At 44.3% G+C, this 20,948-nt stretch overlaps 2 protein-coding genes across 5 annotated transcripts in view; one reads left to right on the top strand and one right to left on the bottom strand.

Moving 5' to 3' along the window:
• The window catches only part of c5 (complement component 5), a 34,853-nt gene extending 33,622 nt beyond the window's left edge, over positions 1–1,231 (top strand). The window contains exon 45 of the mRNA XM_060053063.1: positions 712–1,231. Within this exon, the coding sequence (XP_059909046.1) occupies positions 712–835 (124 nt within the window). The 3' untranslated portion in view covers positions 836–1,231. The remainder of the gene's footprint in view (positions 1–711) is intronic.
• A 2,938-nt stretch (positions 1,232–4,169) lies between these two features.
• The window catches only part of LOC132458813 (RNA-binding protein Musashi homolog 1), a 20,892-nt gene continuing 4,113 nt past the window's right edge, over positions 4,170–20,948 (bottom strand). The window contains exons 5-15 of one of the 4 annotated variants that reach the window (XM_060053119.1): positions 18,520–18,561; positions 18,063–18,155; positions 12,940–12,988; positions 10,876–10,958; positions 10,667–10,784; positions 8,087–8,167; positions 7,071–7,127; positions 6,641–6,712; positions 6,361–6,515; positions 5,946–5,998; positions 4,170–5,741 (exon numbers count right to left, since the gene is read on the bottom strand). In XM_060053119.1, coding sequence (XP_059909102.1) covers positions 5,957–5,998; positions 6,361–6,515; positions 6,641–6,712; positions 7,071–7,127; positions 8,087–8,167; positions 10,667–10,784; positions 10,876–10,958; positions 12,940–12,988; positions 18,063–18,155; positions 18,520–18,561 — 792 coding nt within the window. In that variant the 3' untranslated portion in view covers positions 4,170–5,741; positions 5,946–5,956. The remainder of the gene's footprint in view (positions 5,742–5,945; positions 5,999–6,360; positions 6,516–6,640; positions 6,713–7,070; positions 7,128–8,086; positions 8,168–10,666; positions 10,785–10,875; positions 10,959–12,939; positions 12,989–18,062; positions 18,156–18,519; positions 18,562–20,948) is intronic. The other 3 variants (XM_060053121.1, XM_060053120.1, XM_060053122.1) reach the window with 3 other exon arrangements.

The following is a 20,948-nucleotide window of genomic DNA, read 5'->3' as shown; positions in this document are numbered from 1 at the left end:
GCGTTAAAGTAATTAAAGCTAATTACTTACAACTTCTTATATTTGGATAAACTTAATCTGGAAAGTAATTCAGTAAATTTGAGTTTCACACGTTTTATAAATGAATAAGACATGTACTTTTAATGTTTATAAGGTGCCAGAGTGCATAAAAAAGCCTAGAAATACACCAAGGAAGGCCCCCTGATAACATATATTTTACACAGGAAACACATTGTGATGAGCAATTTATGCTTCAAGCATCTGTGAGGACTGCACGGCCTAATTGACGTCACACAAACTGAATGTGTGCCCCCCCCCCATATCCAAATGTAGTCCTATTTACTGTCCTGGTTTGATTGTGAAATGCTTGCAATACAATTCTCCAGAAGTCACGTGTTTGTACATTCAAAGAGATACACAGAGATATCTGCTGTGCTCCAATTGGGGGAGCATGTGCTCTCGTTAACCGCTTCCATTGTCTTGCTTGGTTAAAGTAGCTCCATCCATGGGAAACGAATACACCTTTAATAACGCCCTCTAGATTTCTAAAGATGCTTATTCCAAACCTGTGCCAGCAGCATCCCAACAAGACTGTAGTTTGTCTACAAACACACAGATCCTCATAGATCCTCGACTGGCACAAGGGGCAGTCTTCTGAGTAGCAACGTGGTTCTCCGTGGACGCAGAAGTGGGATTGGGCCTCTGTGATGTGGGGTGTTTGATGTTTTCTAGGTACCGTTTTCCTCTGGACTTGGATGCTGTTCTTGAGCTGTTGCCAGATTGTGGTCCTACTGGCTGCATGGACTCTGAACTGAATCAATATGAAGAGGACCTCCAGATTTTTGGCTGTGGCTAACCAGCCCTGTTATGAACAGGATTAATTCCTTTTTAATAATGAGCATATTTGTTTTCTTCCTCAAGTAATTTTTTTGCAGGCAATACATGCAGTATTTTCATAGATTTAACATGGTAACAACAAGCAAAAACTATCCGAAATTCTCTCTCGCTCGATTGATCAAAAACAAACGTGTGTGTGTGTGTAAAGTGTGTGTTGTAGGTGATTATTTTAATCAATTATTTGAGGAGCTTTTCATTCAATTATCAACTGGGATCAACACAACCTATTGTTGGAAATATGGGTAAAAGTTGCAGACAGAATTTCCTTTCGGAGATTAATTTAAGTGTGTTATATTAAATATACCATACAGTCAGCTTTCCCAACTAAATAAATAAATAATCTGATACAATTGCACCCACTCCGTTAAGGGTTAGTCATTCATTCTGTTATCTCTGTGAGACCATCAAGTTCTCACATTGTGAGTTACCATTTTGTTTCTGTCTGCAGATCATATTCACAATGCCTGCGCTTTAATATCTGGATGTCTCAAAAACCTTACTCTTTTTAATAAAGAGAAATATTTAATAAAGATCATACAAAAATAAGGATTGGCCCTAAAGATCCCATGGCATGAAAATTTCACATTCTGAGGTTCTCTAACATTAATATGAGTTCCCCTAGCCTACCTATGCTCCCCAGTAGCTAGAAATGTCATTGGGTGTAAAACGAGCACTAGGCATTCTGCTCCGCCTTTGAAAAAACGAAACTCAGACGTGCCGTTTTGGAATTTTCCCCGTATGTCGTCCTAAAGGGAGATGACACATCCCCTTTCTCTGCCTTTCCAGCCCAGAGAATTTGGCCCGGCAATGTCCTACGGCCGTGCGAGTGTCACGTGTGTGTGTGTGTGTGTGTGTGTGTGTGTGTGTGTGTGTGTGTGTGTTTAGGGGCCCCTGATGTAGGGCCCCTAAATCATATACCACCATGGGTTGTTATATGCCATATTATTATTATATTATTAATTCTATGATATAATTGGATGTGTCAATAGAGCTTGTTAGACTGTGGACAGGAACGGTTACAATGCTAACGGTTACGTCAATGCTAGATAAAATGTTTGGGTGGTGGGGGAGGCCTTTTCTCGTCGTCTGGGCCCAGGGGCCCACTGACTCATAAACCGTCACTGGGCAGTGAGAATTTGAAAATTTGATCTCCCCTTTCAAGAAAAGTTCAGTTATTTTTAATTGTTTAAATATTCCCCCAGAATTAAGTCCCAAATGCTTCTCAACTGTCGAATAATTGGGGTGCCCCGGTGCTTCACCGGGTAGAGCGCATACCACTGAGGCCCAGTCCTTACCACAGCGAGCAAGCAACACCCTTACTTTCTCACCTCAACATCGTAGCATTTTTTTTCATTGACGCCTGGACTTTCCCTGTCAGACTTCCACCTGACATTAATACTGATACTACCCTATTACACTAAGACATTGCATGCATTTCGCTGATGTAAATTCCTTAATGCAGCGACACTTTCTCTGTTAACGCCTTGCTGCGTCTGTCTGTTTTTAGTGTAGCCACTACAAAGGTTCCTGTGGGAAAGAACGCCGAGGGGAACTCAGTGAGTGGACGTAGTCAAAACACTTAGCGCCCATCTCCCTCTACTGGATTTACTAGTATATATATAGGCCTACTCTACACTACAGATATCTCCCACTTCATCTCTACCTCCATGCTCCATTAAATGTGTTGTAGGTAGTTATATGTGTTAGTTGATGACACCTTTTTCCCTGCCCTCTTTCCCCCACTGCAAAACCCACCTCTCTGTCCCCCACTTCTAGTTGATTCATGTGTATTCACCTTCATCCTGTTATTAATCCAACTCCCTGTCAAACATCGGTTTCTATCCCTCCACTACTCTTCAAGAATTGATCGAAGCATTTATGTGTATTCACCTTCATCCTGTTTTTAACATCCTTCCTGCCAGACCTTCGTCTACAACCCCAAAAACATATTCATGCATATTCATTAGTATACTATGATAAAGCATAGTTTCCATTCTTTGGGTTTGAAAACAACTTTGAAGAGTTATCGGTCCTGTTAAATAATTTGGAGCATTGATTCAGTAAAACAGCTGAGTTGATTCAGTATTGAGAGATTTCTAATATCAGTGGAGTAGGAGGAGTTGGAGGAGTTGGAGTTGTTGTAGAAGTATTAGTAACAGTCTTCACCAGTTTTGTTTCCATTTTTCAACATTAATCTTGACTTTTGAATATTTGTTCAAATGAGAAACAATGAACATCGTAGTCACTACATGTAGTAGTAGTATTACTACTACTACTACGTAGAGGCGGCACAGAAGAGCAAGCTAGCATTGTTCAAAGACAGTTAGGTCAGATCAGTGAGAAGGAATCAGAGGACTTTAAACTATAAGCGGGCACTCCAGAAAAAAGACAAATCATCAATATCACGTTAAACGTGAACGTTTCATGTTATAACAGTATATGTTATCAGGTTTGTAACGTGATAAATAGTAAATTGTTATTATGTGATAGGATTGTATATTGTATTAACGTGAGAATACCTTAGTATAACGTAAAAACATCTTGTGATAAAGATCAACTTTTCCCGTTATAACGTGATACTGATCCGTTTTAATTTAGCTGTAGTGGCAGTAATGTGCTTCTGTATTTAACAAAAGGACATATTTTTTTAATTGAAAAGATAAAGTTTCCACTATTAACAAAATAATTATAATAATATACTTTTGAAATCTTCATTGAGTTTTATTCTTCAAATTCTTATTTTTCATGTTCCCTCGAGGAAACAAAGGAACACCGGCATTTGATCACAAGAACAGGTGTCGCGCTCTCGCTGTAGGGAAGTTCACTAGAGTAGACGGCGATGGTCCCCAGGGCGATGACCCCTGAGGTGATGCCCATGCATGGAGGCCCTCCCTGCTGCTCTGAGCCCTCATAGTTCCCCTTGTTATAGCTGTGCTGGGACAGCGTTGGAAAAGACACAAGCCAGTGTTCTGTGTTGCTGATTCGATAGATAGAGCATCGAGGCTTTGATTTCAGAGAATAATTTCCGATTATTGCCTGACAATCACCCATTCATACACCAACGGCAGTGAAACCCATGCAAGGAGACACCCAGCTCGTCAGGAGCAGTCAGGGACAGCTCGGAACTCAGCTAGGCGGAACCCGCTCTACTCTGCTACATCTGCCCATAGAATTGTCACAACTGTGAATGTGGCTTACTTCCAAACCAAATGGGTAAGTATGAATAACATAACAAATAAAACCCTCATAGGAATAAGAATTCCCATGAGTAGACATGACACAAATACATATAATATTTTAAAATAATTTATTAGGAATCTTAAAAAGTGTTTTTATTTATTTAAAGAAAGACAGAAAAAGGTTAGTGTTGTGAAGGATTGTAATTTTTTTCAGTGAAGACGTCAACAAAGATAAGAACTACCCCAGGGGACATCGGCAGTATTACAAGAAAACACTGTTAAAAATCTAAACCCTGGTGTTTTAATAGACTAATAGTGCTTTGTTCTTGAACTCAGGAAAAAAGGAGGAAAACAAGATTTTAGACAATCTGCCAGTGCAACAACTTATTAGCTCCATACCAAATAATCTTTGCTCTTTAAATTAAAGTTCTGTGTGTGTATTGCTACAGTCTTGTGTCAGCCAGTGGATCAGCCGTGTAACGGTCAGTGTCATAAGTGTCGTCTTGCGACATCTAGTGGCAAGAGGTTGAGTGACCATTAAACAACTGGTTTAGAGACAGCGTTAGAGTTTCAACCTGAACCTTTGAAGAAAAATAAATCTACTCACAAAATGCCGTAGACACACAATGTTAATGTAAAGTTCAAATCTGGTTAAAAATGTAATTTTTTTAAAGCTATAGTATCCTTCCTAAAATGGTACATAGCACAAAAAAAAATGTAAACAACACAAAAAGTATGATCACTTAGAGCTGTCCACTGGCCACACAAACACACACATACAAACAGTCTGCAGGTGGAATCAGTCAGAATGGGCTTCATGATAGCTCTTCACAGCTGCTCCTGCAGGTCGGTCCTTCATTCTTCTTCACATCTGTACATGGTTTTCAAATCCCCGTGAGATGATATGTAGCCAGTCTGTTGAGGTTCTAAAAAACGTTCAACTGGTAACAAAACAAATGACACTAGCATCCACAGACCCCCTCCCCCCCCCCACTCCCGAGTTGTATTTACAGTATTTTACAGTATCGTGCAGCACACAAACAATTTGACTGTCAGCGGGTTTGCTTTACGCTTATAGTAAGCATTATCGTTTGATCATCGTTAGCATAACAAAGTGTTAAAAAAATCCTTTGTGAAAAATTACGAAAAATAGTTTTAGTTCAAATCTTTTGTTAAATTTCTCGAGCACTAATGATGAATGTACAATGATTCAGCAAGCGAAGAGAGCCACTGAAATGTTTAGCGCAGGGTGACACCGCTCGCAAACATTGTTCCTTTACAACATCTCAATCTAACAAATTAAACACAGCCCAATCACATACAATGAGCACAATTGCCACACACACACAAAAACAGTACAGTGAAATTAAAATAGGGTAGAAATAAAGCGTTTGCACGTATTTCTAACCATAACATTTTTCCCCAAAAAATAAAATACATGTTGCTTCTGATTGAACTAATAATTATTATTACTTTAAACCACCCAACATGATGAAAAGTTAACCACAAGAGGTCAAAACAGAAAGAAGAGAACGGGGCCTGACCATTATTGGTGGGGGGGGGGGTGAATAATTGGGGGGGAGGGGGGTCCAGCGTGGAGGTCGTCATGACTGCGAGGTCAAAAACCAGACAGAGACGGCCAGATCACCATGAAGTAGAAGTCTTTCCAGCTCTTAGTCTACATCTCTAGAAACACACACACACACACACACACACACACACACACACACACACACACACACACACACACACACACACACACACACACACACACACACACACACACACACACACACACACATCAATCACTATGGTTATGTGTTTCTTATTCTGTTAATCTGAAAAACAACAAAGCATTATGATAATGAAACAACAAGAAGGTAGTCTTACCTCCAGCTCCTCTAATGGTAGCCATTGGTGAAGGCTGTAGCAATCAAAGGCCCCTGCAGAGATGAGTAACGGTGAATACAGTATTGGTATTGAATCAAACTCATGCAATTAATTTCTAGGATACAGTTTTGGTAATGAATCAAACTCTCACGTCAATCATTTCTAGGTTACAGTATTGGTACTGAAACAAACTCACGCAATTCATTTCTAGGATACAGTATAGGTAATGAGTCAAACTCTCCCGCAATTCATTTCTGAATCCCACTTAATGTTACCCTGTAAAGTAAAAATCAAACCTCTAGCAGTGTAAAGCAGTGAGAGAATAACAGCGTGAGCATTACCAGAACAACGGAACTTTGTTCATCCTCCTCATCCGATTATGTAAATATACCGGGCCTGTCGCCGGGCGTCTTACCCCCAAGCCGTGGCCGAATCCGCTGTTTGGGGCGGGGCTGGCAGCGCTGAGGTAACTGCTGACGGCGGATTCCTGGCTCGCGGCTCCATAGAGGTCTGCCATGGGCCCGGGACTGCTGGTACCTAAGAACCCAGCTGAGCGAGAGGGGGTGGAGCCTAATCACATCAAAATAACACCACCGTCACCAATGACTCTCCAGTCTTGGGTTTTCTCTCTCTAATCTGCAAGAATGTGTGAGTTGCTTAAGGCCTGACTAAAGAGTGAATAGATGATGAATTACAGTGCCATGGCGTCGTACCTCGCAAGGCTGCGGCAGCGGCCGCCATCGGTCCGTAGGCTGTCAGGGGGATGGCTGTGGAGAGACAGACGGACAGAGGGAAGATCAATACAGAGGAACAGAGGAGGACGGGGTCAACCAATTAAATCACATACCGAAAAATACACATCCCAGAAAAGTGGCGTTAAAATGTCTCACAAAAATCTATCTAATGCAAAAGTAGTCAGTAGACATCAGCCCTGTCACTTGTCCTGCCTCCCAACACTAGGGGACCAGCAAACGTAAGTAAACAATCAAACAAAAAGTGAAGATCTTTGATTTGTATGCAATTCGTTGCCATCAGTGGTGTCAGTGCAGCAGGGGTGCTGCTGCACTGCTCTTGAGCAAGCAGACCATATGCTACTTGTCAAGTCCAGAGGAGTGAGGGACTGACCTGTGAGCTCAGGGGGGTGGGGTGATGTCAACAGAGGGGTCCGCTCTAAGTGGAACTCTGGAACAGAAACATCAAGAGCGCGGTGAGACCTTGACGCATGCATGTGCTCAGGACGGACACACACACACACACACACACATGGGGGCTGCACATTCACATACACTTTTCTTTTACTTTTTACTTGAAAAAGGGAAATACGTTAAATGTCAACAACTGGTTATGGTTCCAATAGCTATTTTGAAGTCTCCATTTTTCTTTTGACTTGAGTGCAGCACTTAAAACGTAAGTAGCAGGCTTTGGTTTATATCAGCCTGACATGTATGTGAAAAAGTGGATAAAAGAGGATGCTAAACGTAAATTATTTTCAAAGTATATTTTCCACCATTAATTGGCTCTGTTGTCGCATGGAATAGCAAAGTTAAAAAGTCTAGACTCTAGATGGCCATGGATTGGACATAAAGGAAATACAGAGGATTTAATTCCTACCCATAGCTATTCATGTTACTGATCAAATCCTGACAATGAAGGTACTCTGGAAGAATCAGCGCTTTCCTTCTTTCTTCATTGATTATTAATCCGTTCTGCACCTGCTTGAACTAGGGGTGTGAACGGTTAAAAAAAAAAATCTACGGTTACACAACCCCTTTTTTTTTTCGTGTACTAGGTTAACCGTTTTTTTAATTAATTAATGATTTTTTTATTTTTTTTTTTAAAGTGGACCGCAGCCACGCTATAGGGGGATTATTTGTTTATCAACACGGCGGATGCGCGAGCAGAACGATCGCATAAAAGAAAATAATTTGACCGGTTGCCATGGTTATCTCCGTGTGGTTAATTTGCAGTTGTGGTGTTAATTAGGATGTTGTCAGCTTTCTGTTACATTAAACTGTAATCAGAAAAGCAGTTATATGCTATAGACCCTAGAGTATCTGTGGTATAAAGGCTGATTGAATGTTAATTCTGCCCTGGAGACTGGGCAGAATTAACTGATTGCGGGAGAGTGGGGCGTAAATTACCAGGGAACTGGTAGGTGTATCCCGGGGTGATCCCAGCGTAGCTTCGGCTGGTGTAGGTGGCGGCCTGGAACCCTGGGTACCCTGTGAGGACCAAGAAAGAGACACTGTTACTATTCTGCAATAACATGTGGGTTAATAAATGATAAAGAAGAAGTAAATTAAAAGGGTCAACTCTTCGGGAAGTATAAGCAGTTGTTGGATCCAAGCTGTGCATAATGATGACCACATGCTCAGCCTGATGGCTGTTTGATCATCCCTAGAACTGCAGAATAATCCAACCAAGATGCCCTCCATTGGGGCATTTATTAACAACGTTTGAATAAGGTGAAGGAATCATGTGGTGTTACAGCGTTGCCCTCTATCTGTTAACAAGGGTAATGCAGGTGGGTGACAACACCTACCTGCTGTTAGGACATCTAAGGGTGCGCTCACACTAGGCCATCTGGCCGTGGCCATGGCCATTTTCACACCTAACCGTGCTCAAATCTGCCAGTGTGAGTGTGGCCAGTCTGGCCACACTCGTACCGGCCGCCACGGTACAGATGCTAATGAGCCGACACGCGCACACGCACGGCTACGCAACCTGAGCTGGATGACGTATAGTCCATGCGACGACCATGGACATAATAAAGGCGACAAGCCTTCTTTCCCATTAAACGGTAAACATGGCGTCAAGCGGTTCAACTAGTGAGTGTGAACTAGAGTGGGCTCTTTCTGAGAATGGCTCCAAATAAGCAACAGACTCAGCAAAGTGCGAACTGTGTTCTCTGTGTTGTTGTCCACTGTTGTTAAAACTCTGACTGGTGGCAGACTTTATTATGGTCCTTGCAGCGGACGCTTGGTGATGACGTGTTACGACGTGATGACGTATGTACAAGAGCCTACCGTGGCCAGGCCACAGTTGCGACGGCCAACGGCCACGGCCAGATGGCCTAGTGTGAGTGCACCCTAAGAGGGGATTCCCTCTCCACGTAATTCAGGTACTTAATAGCTGTGTTATCAAGGGTTATCAAGGTTTGCGTCAAACACCAGAATAGGATGTCCAATCAAATCCATATCTCATTTATTCAGTCTTCCTTCGATTCCTTAAATCGTATTTAGTTGGTGGCGTATTATATACGTATCATATGCAATCAATGACTATATTAATTGATAGGTGATCTGATATCTGATAGGTGTGTAGTGGATATATGCATTATGTGATATGTCATTATTATTTATTTTCAGTTTTTAGAACATTAAACATTAGGAGAAGGGTATAAGAACTAGAAGCAGTTGCATCTGAGAGCGAATCAAATAAATGATGTAATATGCAAATTGAAGGGTAGATGGCAGTAGAGGCATATGACTTATTTTTCCCTGCCTATGTTCCCACCTCCACACAAACTAGGGACATTTTATGGATGGATCATTGTGCTATTTGCACGTTCTAGAACTGTCTTGTTTGCATACCTGTCATAATAATTTTTGACAGGTTTTGAACCCTTTTGCATTCCTAGAAAACACTCTTTGGCTTAGTGCACTCTTCGGCTTAGATTTTCATTGTTGTATACACTTCCTGTAGGTGGCTTTGAACAAGAGTGTCTGCTAAATGTAATGCAAAGTAAACAGAGCATTTCCTCATTGATTAGACTAAAAACAGTGTTCCCACTCGTTTCAGATGATCATTTTCCCGGGCTTTTTTAAAATAATGTCCATAACCTTTCTGTGATTTCCAAGGTTGATATTTCGTAGTTGTAACGCCATCCTTATCTCTAGCATGTAGCATGATAAACAAACTATGAACCAACATCAGTGAGGTTCATCCCCCGAAGAGCAGGGATTCAGTTTTCAGTTTTCCTTTGATTGCGTCGTTCTTTTCATGACGTATTTGGTTAGTTTTATTTGACATTACAGGCACTTATACTAATAAATGACTATAGTTACTAGAGTTATTTTTTTCTTTGCCGTTTTCTTTTTTTTAAATAAGCCAATTCCTCTCTCTGGTTCGCACTGATGTTATGAAGAAGGGTTTTTCTTCTGTGTTAGTCTAATCTCAGTTTCAATGGATTAAGGAAACATGAACCACATCGCGTCGTCAATTAATTCAGAACGGACCAACCAATATTTATCTTTGTCTGGATTTAACAGTAATTCCTTATTGTGGTGGGCGACAGCCAGGCATGATAGTTAACATGCTTATACCACTCTTGGTTGGAATAAGCATGAACGTTGCTACTACCTTCAAAATAATGATTACGATGATAGCCTAAAAACATGTTCAGTAATGTAGATGAGTGTTTCATTCTGTGACGGATATCTCTTGTTCGTCACAGAACGTCCACTAAAGACTCAAAGCATATCTTCAAAAGGCATTGCAAGCTTGCTCAATGCCTTTGCGGACAATTGTGCAACTTTTAGCTGATGACTGAACTTTTAAGTGAATAAATGAGTGTGGGAACCCGGTTAAAGATTGATGCTGTTATTCCTCACTCCGCTGTACAACGGAGTGCTGATGGACTGGACGTATCAGTCCTCTACAGGTTTGAGTAAAAGGGGTAGAAGGGGACCTCAACATCAGAGACATCAACATCTGCCTACCCAGCATCCCAATGCCCAGCATGAAGGCGTCCATTCCATAGGGCATCACCCGGGAGCGCCCCCTGGCTGAGCCTGTCGGGGACATCACCTCTTTGGGCTGAGCCTTCTTGCACTCCACCTGCGGGAGGAGACCAGAGAGAAGCAGCGAGTGAGCTCACGACTATGTCCCTGACAGTGGAGCTCAGAGATCTATCAATACGCTCACCCACCATTTTGCTGTTGATCTCGTGGAAGTGGATCTCGCACACCTTCTCCACCACGTCCTCATTCTCAAACGTCACAAAGCCAAACCCTATTGTTGGGAGCACAAGAAGATACACGATGAGCAGACTTTCAACAAGTTTTAACAACTTCATGTGACCTCACAGAGGTCATTGGAGTTTAAACACTTGGTAAAGGGATGGGTTCCTTTAATTGTAAGGATGGCTAAACTCCGGCTAGCTGTCATACGGTACACTTGCTAACAAACTGTGGTACTAGCTAGTGGTTGGATTGTACAGTTGCTAACACTCTGTAGTACTAGCTAGCGGTTGGATATATGGTTGCTAACACTCTGTAGTACTAGCTAGCGGTTGGATACAGTATATGTTTGCTAACACTCTTTAGTACTATAGCTAGTGGTTAGTTGCTAACACTCTGTAGTACTAGCTAGCTCAGAGATTCCCAACCTGTGGGCTGTGGGTAGGCCTACTGCGGCTGATCTGCACCGAGAAAAGTTTGTTATAAAAACAAAGTTAATGGTATTTTTCTGATAAAATGGGTCATTACTTAAATATTTATGGGTGCATATTGTACCTAGGTTAAAGGAACCATGGTATGGCTTTTCTTTGATAACTGTGTTACTGTAGGGTGACAGTGAATACAGTACTTTAGGTTGGCTGCAACGACTCGACTCAAAGCCTCTTGTCGAAAAGGTTAGGAACCCCTGAGATACCTGTTATACTGCATGGTTCCTGACATTGCATATTAATCGCTATCTGTAGCTGCTGTAAGGATGGTAGCCTATCTTTAGCAATCGGTAACCATTACAGTCAAGTAACTGGTTTGCTCCAACCTAAAACTTTAAGCCATCCACCCCCCCCCCCCCCCCCCCCTGCCAACCAGAAGCCCTGGGGCCAAAGCTGGCAGGCTGTCATGATCGATCAGACCCAGGGTGGGGATGGAGAAGCTTTATCCTGATCCTGATTAACTGACTGGCTAATTAGCCTAGCCACCCTCTACGCACCCCTCCCCCCCACCGGCCCGGCTCATCACACAGGAAGGAGGTCCCCAGCAGGGCTGCACAGGCCTGGCCGGTCGATGGAGGACCAGGCAGGGGAGTAACAGGAGGAGGGGATCGGAGTGGGCATGTGTTTGAGGAGGGGACTTGGCGACTTCTTAATTGTAATCTTTATTTAAGGATAACCAGGATTTAATTTACAATAAGACATGTGTCAATTGAGTAAAGCAGAGGTAAAGCTGGGGTTAACACAGCTGAATTCTAATATTATGTACATGTGCAATTTTCCTCTTTCCTCCTCTAGTTTTTGTGTAAAGGTAGGTGTGTCTTTATAGAGTTGAATACAGGCATGTCTATCGGCTCCTTTATTGTGGGAGGGGGGGTCAGGAAGCAACCAGCGTCTGCGAAGAGCTTTTTTGAATGCAGATATCAGAAGACCTAATAGATCAATAAATGTGCAAAAATGCAGAGCTAATTCAGTACAGAATATGTTTTTAACTGCATTGTGTATCTCTGTCCAAAACTGTCGTAATGCTAGACATTTCCCAAATATATGCCAGTGGTAGTATATAAAAAACTGTAGATTTATAGTTCTCTAGTTATATCCCACATTTTCAATTGGCTCTTAATCCCTTGGGATTTGCACACCGCCTTTAAATCGTCTTACATTTTTGTCCTCAAGTAATGCCTGAATTAGCGGGTCGTTAATTATGTAGAGTTCATTGTCTTTCCAAATTGCATGAAATTTCCAGTTACACAAATGTATCAAGGGTTTCATCCGGGCTGCGTTAATATTACCCTTAAAACAGGGAAGGGCCAATCCGAGAGTTGTAAAGTTTTAAAACAAACCCTATATTTTCTTTCCTGCCACAAAACCCTAGAAATGATTTGAAAATTGCTTTGCAGAGATTTCCACAGGAAATGCTTGCAATACAAAAGTAATCTGGGGAGGATGTTCAGACAGGCTGGGGGTACCTTAAAGAGAGACAGTGGTGCAAGACAGGGAGAGGGAGAGAGGAAGAGGGAGAGGGAATGGGGTCCCAGTGCATCTCACCTCTGTGTCGGTTGGTGGTCTTGTCGAACATGAGCATGGCATCGTCAACCTGGGGAGGAAAAAAAGGATTTTCTTTTTTTACATGCCTTCGTCACTGCAGCCCTCTCTCTCTCTCTCTCTCTCTCTCTCTCTCTCTCTCTCTCTCTCTCTCTCTCTCTCTCTCTCTCCCTCTCTCTCTCTCTCCCTCTCTCTCTCTCTCTCTCTCTCTCTCCCTCTCTCTCTCTCTCTCCCTCTCTCTCTCTCTCTCTCTCTCTCTCTCTCTCTCTCTCTCTCTCTCTCTCTCTCTCTCTCTCTCTCTCTCTCTCGCTCTCTCTCTCTGCCACGTGCAATATTGCCCGGCTGCACCCCTTCTCAAGTTCTGAAAGGGGGCGGGAGGCAACAGATGGACGGGGGTTGAGGGGTTGAGGGGGCTGCCCGGGGGGGAGGGGGGGGTAGTCTAGGGATGAGCGGCAGGTTGCTAGAAGTGAGCAGGTTGATGAGGGGGGGGGGGAAGCAGCAACAGAAATGGAGCCAGCTACAAAAAAGTGCTTGGAACATGAGTTGTGCACAATATGGCCGACACAACACTTCAAAGTGTATGTTTGTCGCTGCTGAACCATCTAAGTTCCTTCGTATAAGTGCCTTTCTCCCCCCCACCCCACCCACAGAGGGCCCGTAATCCCACCCTCCCGTTCTCCCCCGGCTGTCCGCGCTCGACATTCCATGGCAACTGTACAAAAAGTCCTTTTACAGGAGCCTGAGCCAACATCAAATATTATTCATGAATAGTGGGAAAGTTTCAGGGACACAAAGAGGGCGGGGCGAGAGCTGCAAAGAGCCAGACAGAGTGAGAGAAATAGAGAGAGAGAGAGAGAGAGAGAGAGAGAGAGAGAGAGAGAGAGAGAGAGAGAGAGAGAGAGGTGGGCATTGGAAAGGTGGGTCCTGTCCCTATGTGGTGACATGAACAGCAGACAGCCAGTGAGGTGACAGGTGGCAGAATGGGGAAACAAGCAGAGACTGCACTGAAGGAGAGAGAAAGAGATAGAGAGTGAGAGAGAGAGAGAGAGAGAGGAGAGAGGAGAGAGAGAGAGAGAGAGAGAGAGAGAGAGAGAGAGAGAGAGAGAGAGAGGGGAGAGAACAAGAAAGACAGCATAGAGAGGGGAATATAGAACGGAGGGAAAGCTGGATCCAATGAAAAAAACGGGTTAGAGTGAAGAGGGTGGAGAACGGAGAGACAAAAGAAAGAGAGAGAGAGAGAGAGAGAGAGAGAGAGAGAGAGAGAGAGAGAGAGAGAGGAGGGAACAAAGAGAAATATGGAGGCCTTTGTTTGTAGGCCCAGTCTGCCATAATTCCTTCTCCTCCGCCTCTCTGTGTGACCTCTCCCTCTCTTTAAAGAGCTGGCACAGGTGTCTCTTATATAAACACACACACACACACACACACACCACACACACACACACACACACACACGCGCACACACACACGAACCCACACAAAAGTGCAAATACAAGTTTAATGGAATACATTGACCTCACTCTTTTTTTATCTTGCTCTCTTTTTGCCTCTTTACCTCTTTACTCCCCCCCAAGCCCCAACCAACTTACACACACACACACACACACACACACACACACACACACACACACACACACACACACACACACACACACACACACACACACACACACACACACACACACACACACACACACACACACACACGCACGCACGCACGCACACACACACACACAGGTGCAAACTGTTGGTAAGCTTATCTTTTTTAACTGGATCTATAATAAGTTTACTGGAAACAGCAGGGTGGATGCAGCTCACTCAACAGAAAGAGGATACACACACACACACACAAACACACAAACACCAATATGGGATTGAACGGTACAGCAAAACAAAATTTGCGTGTGCGTGAGTGTGTGTCTGCGTTCGTCTTTGTGGACCCCCAGGGGTTGGGCCCACAGAAAGGTCAGAGGTCAGGAAGGAGAGGGACCTATGGCCATGTGAAAGGGGAGCCTCTGGTCCGTGGGCTCTCTGAAGCCACTGTCCCCGTCCTCCTCCACCTCCACATCAGACCGTTCCACCCCAGTTCTGCCCCCCCCTGCACCCCTTCCCTCTGCTCCCCCCAGGCCACGCCCCGCCCGTGGACCAGGGCAGCCAGCGGCAGAGGGCTGGGACTGACCCGAGAGGTTCAGCTCAACATTTAAATGATGTTTATATTGTTTTTACAAAATTGGTCTCTGAAGGACAACGGAGACTCACATCAGATGACTTAAAATTACTTAAACAACGAGAACAAGCCAAACTAACCCAACTCACTCTCAAAGGAGGATAAGGGCATACTTTATTTTTCATTGCGAAGATTGTTACCCTTAAAGTCACCTCTAAACCGCCCTTCCTCCAATTATAAATATTAACATAACCACGAAATATGACGATAGCGTCCCCCGTCCCCGGGCCGTGGTGTATGAAAGGTAAGACATAAAGTGCGAGGTTATGGAGTGATTTAATTACAAGAGTGCGCCTGCTTGCTCAAACCCCTGGCATTTTCACAGCAGGGTGCCGGGGAATATTCTCTGTTCCCCAGCTGCCCCCCGCCACCCCCCTCCCCACTCCAACTCCTCTCTTCTGGGTTATTCTCCCCTCATCACTCTCTTCCACGCCCTTTGTCCCCAGACAGGACAGGACACAAAAGGGCCAGTGAGGCAGTGTAATCAGGGACTTCCATGATGGCTGGCACCCCTACACACCCCCAGTCCATCTCTATCTCTCCCTCCCTCTCTCTGCTCCCTGACTGGAAGAAAAGCGCAACAAAGGCCCCGCAGAGAACACAATAAATACTGCCGATAATAATTGGCAGTATTTATTGAGCGTTCATTATGCAGATAACAATAATGATCATGAAATAATAATTAGGGTTAGCATGATTGCTTCAGACTGCTGACACTGCTTAAGTCATGGAAGCAGTGTTTTAAGTCATGTACCTGTAGCTAGAGAATTTTCTGCTATTAGCCTCAGCTAGTAAGTTAAAGGCACCCAGTGCAACTTTATGTAAACATTCAATGAAAAATAAACATTCAATTTCTAGTCTTTTTTACACGTAGTAAGTTTCAATAACTCCATACCATTACATACCGACCATTCAAGGAGCAAAGATGAGACGTCGTTGTGTGGTGAGAACTGATAGAAAATCGTAAACAACAACAATTCTCGGTGGGGAGAAGCATTTTTCCATTGACTGGAAGCCTGCTTTATTTATTGTAGGTTACAAAAAATAAAGAAAATGGCGGCATTGTTGTTGTTATCGATTTTGTATCAGTTCTCACCACACAACGACGTCTCATCTTTGCTGCTTAAATGTCGGTATGTAATGGTATGGAGTTATTGAAACTTACTACGTGTAAAAAAAGACTAGAAATTGAATGTTTATTTTTAAGCTCGAAAGTTGCACTGGGTGCCTTTAAATACGCCTTTCTTATGTGAGCTAACCTTGTTTCACGCTGCAGCAAAAAAAAAGTGTTTTGGAGGTGCTGTTGAGTCGTTTACAGAGCAGGGAGCTACAAAGCGCTGTACATACTGACAAAATATTTGTGGCGCTGTATACAAAGACATAATAGCTCAATCAAAGCCCCTCACGCCCATCTCTGCTCCATTTGTCTTTCCTCATGTGTCTCTCTCCCTCTCTCCCAGTCCCTCCCCCTTCTCTCTCCCTCTCTCCTGCCGGACTGTGTCTCTCTCCCTCTCTGCCTGTTCCTCCCCCTTCTCTCTCCCTCTCTCCCAGTCCCTCCCACCTCTAACTCCCTCTCTCGTCCCGTATTGGGTCTCTCTCTCCATCCCTCCCAGTCCCTCCCCCTTCTCTCTCCCTCTCTCCTGCCGGACTGTGTCTCTCTCCCTCTCTGCCTGTTCCTCCCCCTTCTCTCTCCCTCTCTCCCAGTCCCTCCCACCTCTAACTCCCTCTCTCGTCCCGTATTGGGTCTCTCTCTCCATCCCTCCCAGTCCCTCCCCCTTCTCTCTCCCTCTCTCCTGCCGGACTGTCTCTCTCTCCCTCTCTGCCTGTCCCTCTCCCTTCACCCTCACTATCTCCCTCTCCCTCCCTGTCTCTCTCTCCGGGGGGGCCTTTGTCCGCTCATCACCTGTTATCGGCCCCCGCACCTTCCAGAGCTCACTGCTCTTCAACCCGGCAGTAGATTGTTCAAACTTGGGTGAAGGAACTTGACGGAGATGAGAATTAGTCCTGACTTCGAGTTCAGAATGGAACTCACAAGGGAACAGGTTGGGCAGTTTTGGGATAGTTTTGTCTTTCAAAGCGTTTGGATCGCCCAGGATGTAATGCTACTCAACTCCTGTGTTGACCAACCCTCCGTCTGCACACACACACACACACACACACACACACACACACACACACACACACACACACACACACACACACACACACACACACACACACACACACACACACACACACACACACACACACACACACACACACACACACACACACACACACCCCACTGCCCTCCTCCTCCTTCAACACCAAAACCCCTTACCCGCTGAATTACTTAGGGACAATGGGTAAGCCAGGTCGCCACGGTAACGGGCAGAAGGGGGTGGGGGGTAGGAGCAGCTGTTACATCAGATTAATTCAGATTCTGATAATCCCCCCGCCCGGTTTTCCTCTCATCGCTATACTCCTTCGCCACAAAACTTTTCCCCCCCCCCACCACCTCCTCATCCTCAGGATCCAACTTCGCCCGCTGCTCCCCAGCCACGTTTTGTTACCCCTCCATTCCTCTCCTTCATCTCTTCCTTCCTCCTGCTCTACTTAATCCGCTGTCCCCCCTCTACTGCTCCTTCAACGTAGCTCCACAACACGCAGAACATCAGCTAGAAAGCTCAGAGCTAGCTCTGAGTGAAACCCTGCTAAGAGAGCCATTCCCTACTATTGCTCTGGAAATCTCCTACATTTCCAGCATTTGATATTTGGAGAGTTTATAATATTGGGCAAAGCAGTTAGGATACCAAAAGTGATCAAAGGAAGATGGCGGCTTCGACAATCCTATTTTCGTTTTGGGGGAACCAAAATAAGTTCTCTGTAGTTTTAAGACAACTTAATTTTTGCATTTATTCACCTTGCCGAACTGGTCAAAGTACTGCTTGACGTCTTCTATGGTCGTGGTGACGGACAGGCCACCGACGAAGATCTTCTTGGTCCGAGTCACCAACTGTCGGAAGAAATAAATACATGCTGGGTTAACTGTGAGAATAAGTCATTTAAACTGGATCCACATGAGCATCTTGCTTTAGACATGCCTTTAGACAAACGACTATTATCAATAACAATTGTGTTAGAATTATACCTGTAACTTAGCATGTCCTTTAAACTCTCTACCTGCACCTTAGCATGTCCTTTAAACTCTCTACCTGTAACTTAGCATGTCCTTTAAATACTCTTCATGTACCTTAGCCTGGCATCGCACCGATGCGATATGTCATCGCATCGAAAAAACATTGCAGTGATTTGTGAAGTGATGGCTATAACAGGGAAAAGACCACAGATAACAGACACGTATTGTAATATGAACTCACCTTGGGCTGAGCTCTGCGTGGGAAAGCAACCTTGGGGTCAATCTAGATGCAAGCATAGAAAGAAAGAGAAGGGATGTGAGAAGCATGTGGTGAACCCAGTGGTAGTCATAGCCTTCCACACATCACACCGTCAGGGTTCATTGTGATCCACCCACTTCAGTGTCGATTCAACGTGTTTTTCCTCGACACTGTCACATGCTCAAACCCCCTCTGAACCGATAAAAAGGGGGAAGATCCGAGTGTGTTTGTGATCGTCTGGGCGTCTGCGTTGATGCACGAGCAGCTAAGAACATCTGTTTCTATCCCTTGGAGGCATCTCTTAAGATCTGTCTCTTACTGCTGACAGGTGACCTATGACCTATGGCAGTCCCAAACACACCTGAACCCCAGGTAGCACAGAGCAGGGAAAGGACGCGGATAAGGGATAAGGGACAGCGCAGTGTGTGTGTGTGTGTGTGTGTGTGTTTCTTTCCCCAGGTGAGAGAAGTATCAGGGAAAAGAGGCGAGAGTCATGAACACACACTGACAGTTTTCTGCAGTGACACCTGTGTGTATGTGTGTGTGTGATTGTGTTTGTTTGTTTTTATTTCATAACGCTCCTAATTAAATAATTAGGCTGCATAAGGATGATGTACCTCCATATCATTTCTGATATTCCATCATTACAACATATTACAAAATTAAGTCTTTCTTATAGTATGCACCCGAGTACTTCCTTTGATTTTGTATTGCTTCCTTCAATGGTTGTGTGACTATCACTATCAAAGTGACTTCTTACCATTCACCATGATCAAAAGAATCACCATAAACAAGAGGTTAGAAATTCTACAGTTCATATCTACAAATCCCAACAGTAGAACAGAATTCATCAGAGAATCACACCGAGCCACGTGAATGCAATCACACGACGAGGCTGCAGACTTTATTTTATTTGATGTTCCAGTCCTCTATATTAGTCTACATCGGTCTACCAGACGCTAGAGAACAACTAGAATACTACCAAACTGCACCGCTGGTTAACACTAGGAGACGGCGGGACAGTACAGAGGCTAAGATTAGTCCGTAACCCTGGGAGGGCGCAGGGTTTGTTTCTACCGTAGAGAGAGACCTAGAGTCTCCAGGGCGAACCGCCAGTGGTCACCCAGAGTGGCGCTACTTGAGTAAAAGAGTAAAAAAAGTAATCAAATCAAAATGTCACTGCAGGTTTTCTAGAGAGCGTAGTGAGAAGGACTATGCTAGACTCGGATGAAGAACATCGGATGCAGTCTACTGTTAAAGAGAGGCTATGGTTCACTATTCTGATAGTCACCTCCGGTCACCAACCTTCCTGATGTCCAACACTCCTGTGCACATTCAAAAACAAACAAAACACACACACACACACACACACACACACACACACACACACACACAAACAAAAAAGTAAAATAAATAAAAGACGTACGGCAACACACATCCACTGGGGAAAAGGTTATGAGGACATTTAACAGACAGAGCAGCTTGGCTATTGAGAAAATTAAGTAAACAAAAGGAAACAAGGAGAGCGCTGAGGATGGCAGCGCTGTTCCTTATCAACGCCATGGAACTAAAATGCCTCTCAACAGAGTTTGGTGGATGATTTTGGAAGATGGGTGTGTGGACGTTCACCAGCCCGCTGAGAGAGAGAAGCCGCACCTAATGCCCTGAGGCTTTGATCAAATCAGGCCAATCTCCTTTTCCTCAGTTCTGTTCCTTAACAGGCAACAGTTGGCGGGGCACAGTGCCTGCCTCTGCCTCCTCGGCTTACTAGCAGCGCTCTGATTGGACGACGGGGGCAAAGCTGCCGTCTGCAGGCGACGTATTGAATACACGGAACAGAACGACTCAAGCTTGTTTCGTCCAATCCTATTAACACAGAGAGCCACACTAATTACAGCAGCAGTTATCTCCCCCACCGGTCTCTCTCAGGTCAGCGTAATGGCGTAGCCCGCAAAAGGGTTTAACTGAAGAAGCCGATAAACCTTTGCTGATGTCACTGCGCATAATATAATGTCCTTGCGCAGGGTGCGAAGACACACACACACACACACAGAGACACACGCACACATACACATACAAACACACACACACACACACACACACACACACACACACACACACACACACACACACACACACACAGGCACTTTAACACCTCCGGAATTACACTTGAATGGGAACCTTGTTTCAAAAAACTTTGGAGCTTACATCAACACGCCACCCCTAAACACACACACACACACATGCAAACCCGCCCCCTATCCTCATCGCAAGCCTCACAGATAGCGTCAAAATATAGAAGTTAACGGTGGAGAATATTCCCTAACCAAGTTTGACCCATAAAAGTTGCGTTTCAGCAGCCATTGCTGCAACGTTTGCCTCCCTGTCCGACGAGCAGATCCTGCTGAAAT

The sequence above is a fragment of the Gadus macrocephalus genome, chromosome 6 (genome assembly GCF_031168955.1).
Source record: "Gadus macrocephalus chromosome 6, ASM3116895v1".
In the NCBI taxonomy this organism is placed as follows: Eukaryota; Metazoa; Chordata; class Actinopteri; order Gadiformes; family Gadidae; genus Gadus; species Gadus macrocephalus.
The sequence above is the reverse complement of the archived record's forward strand: the minus strand, read 5'-3'. Positions and strand labels throughout refer to the sequence as shown.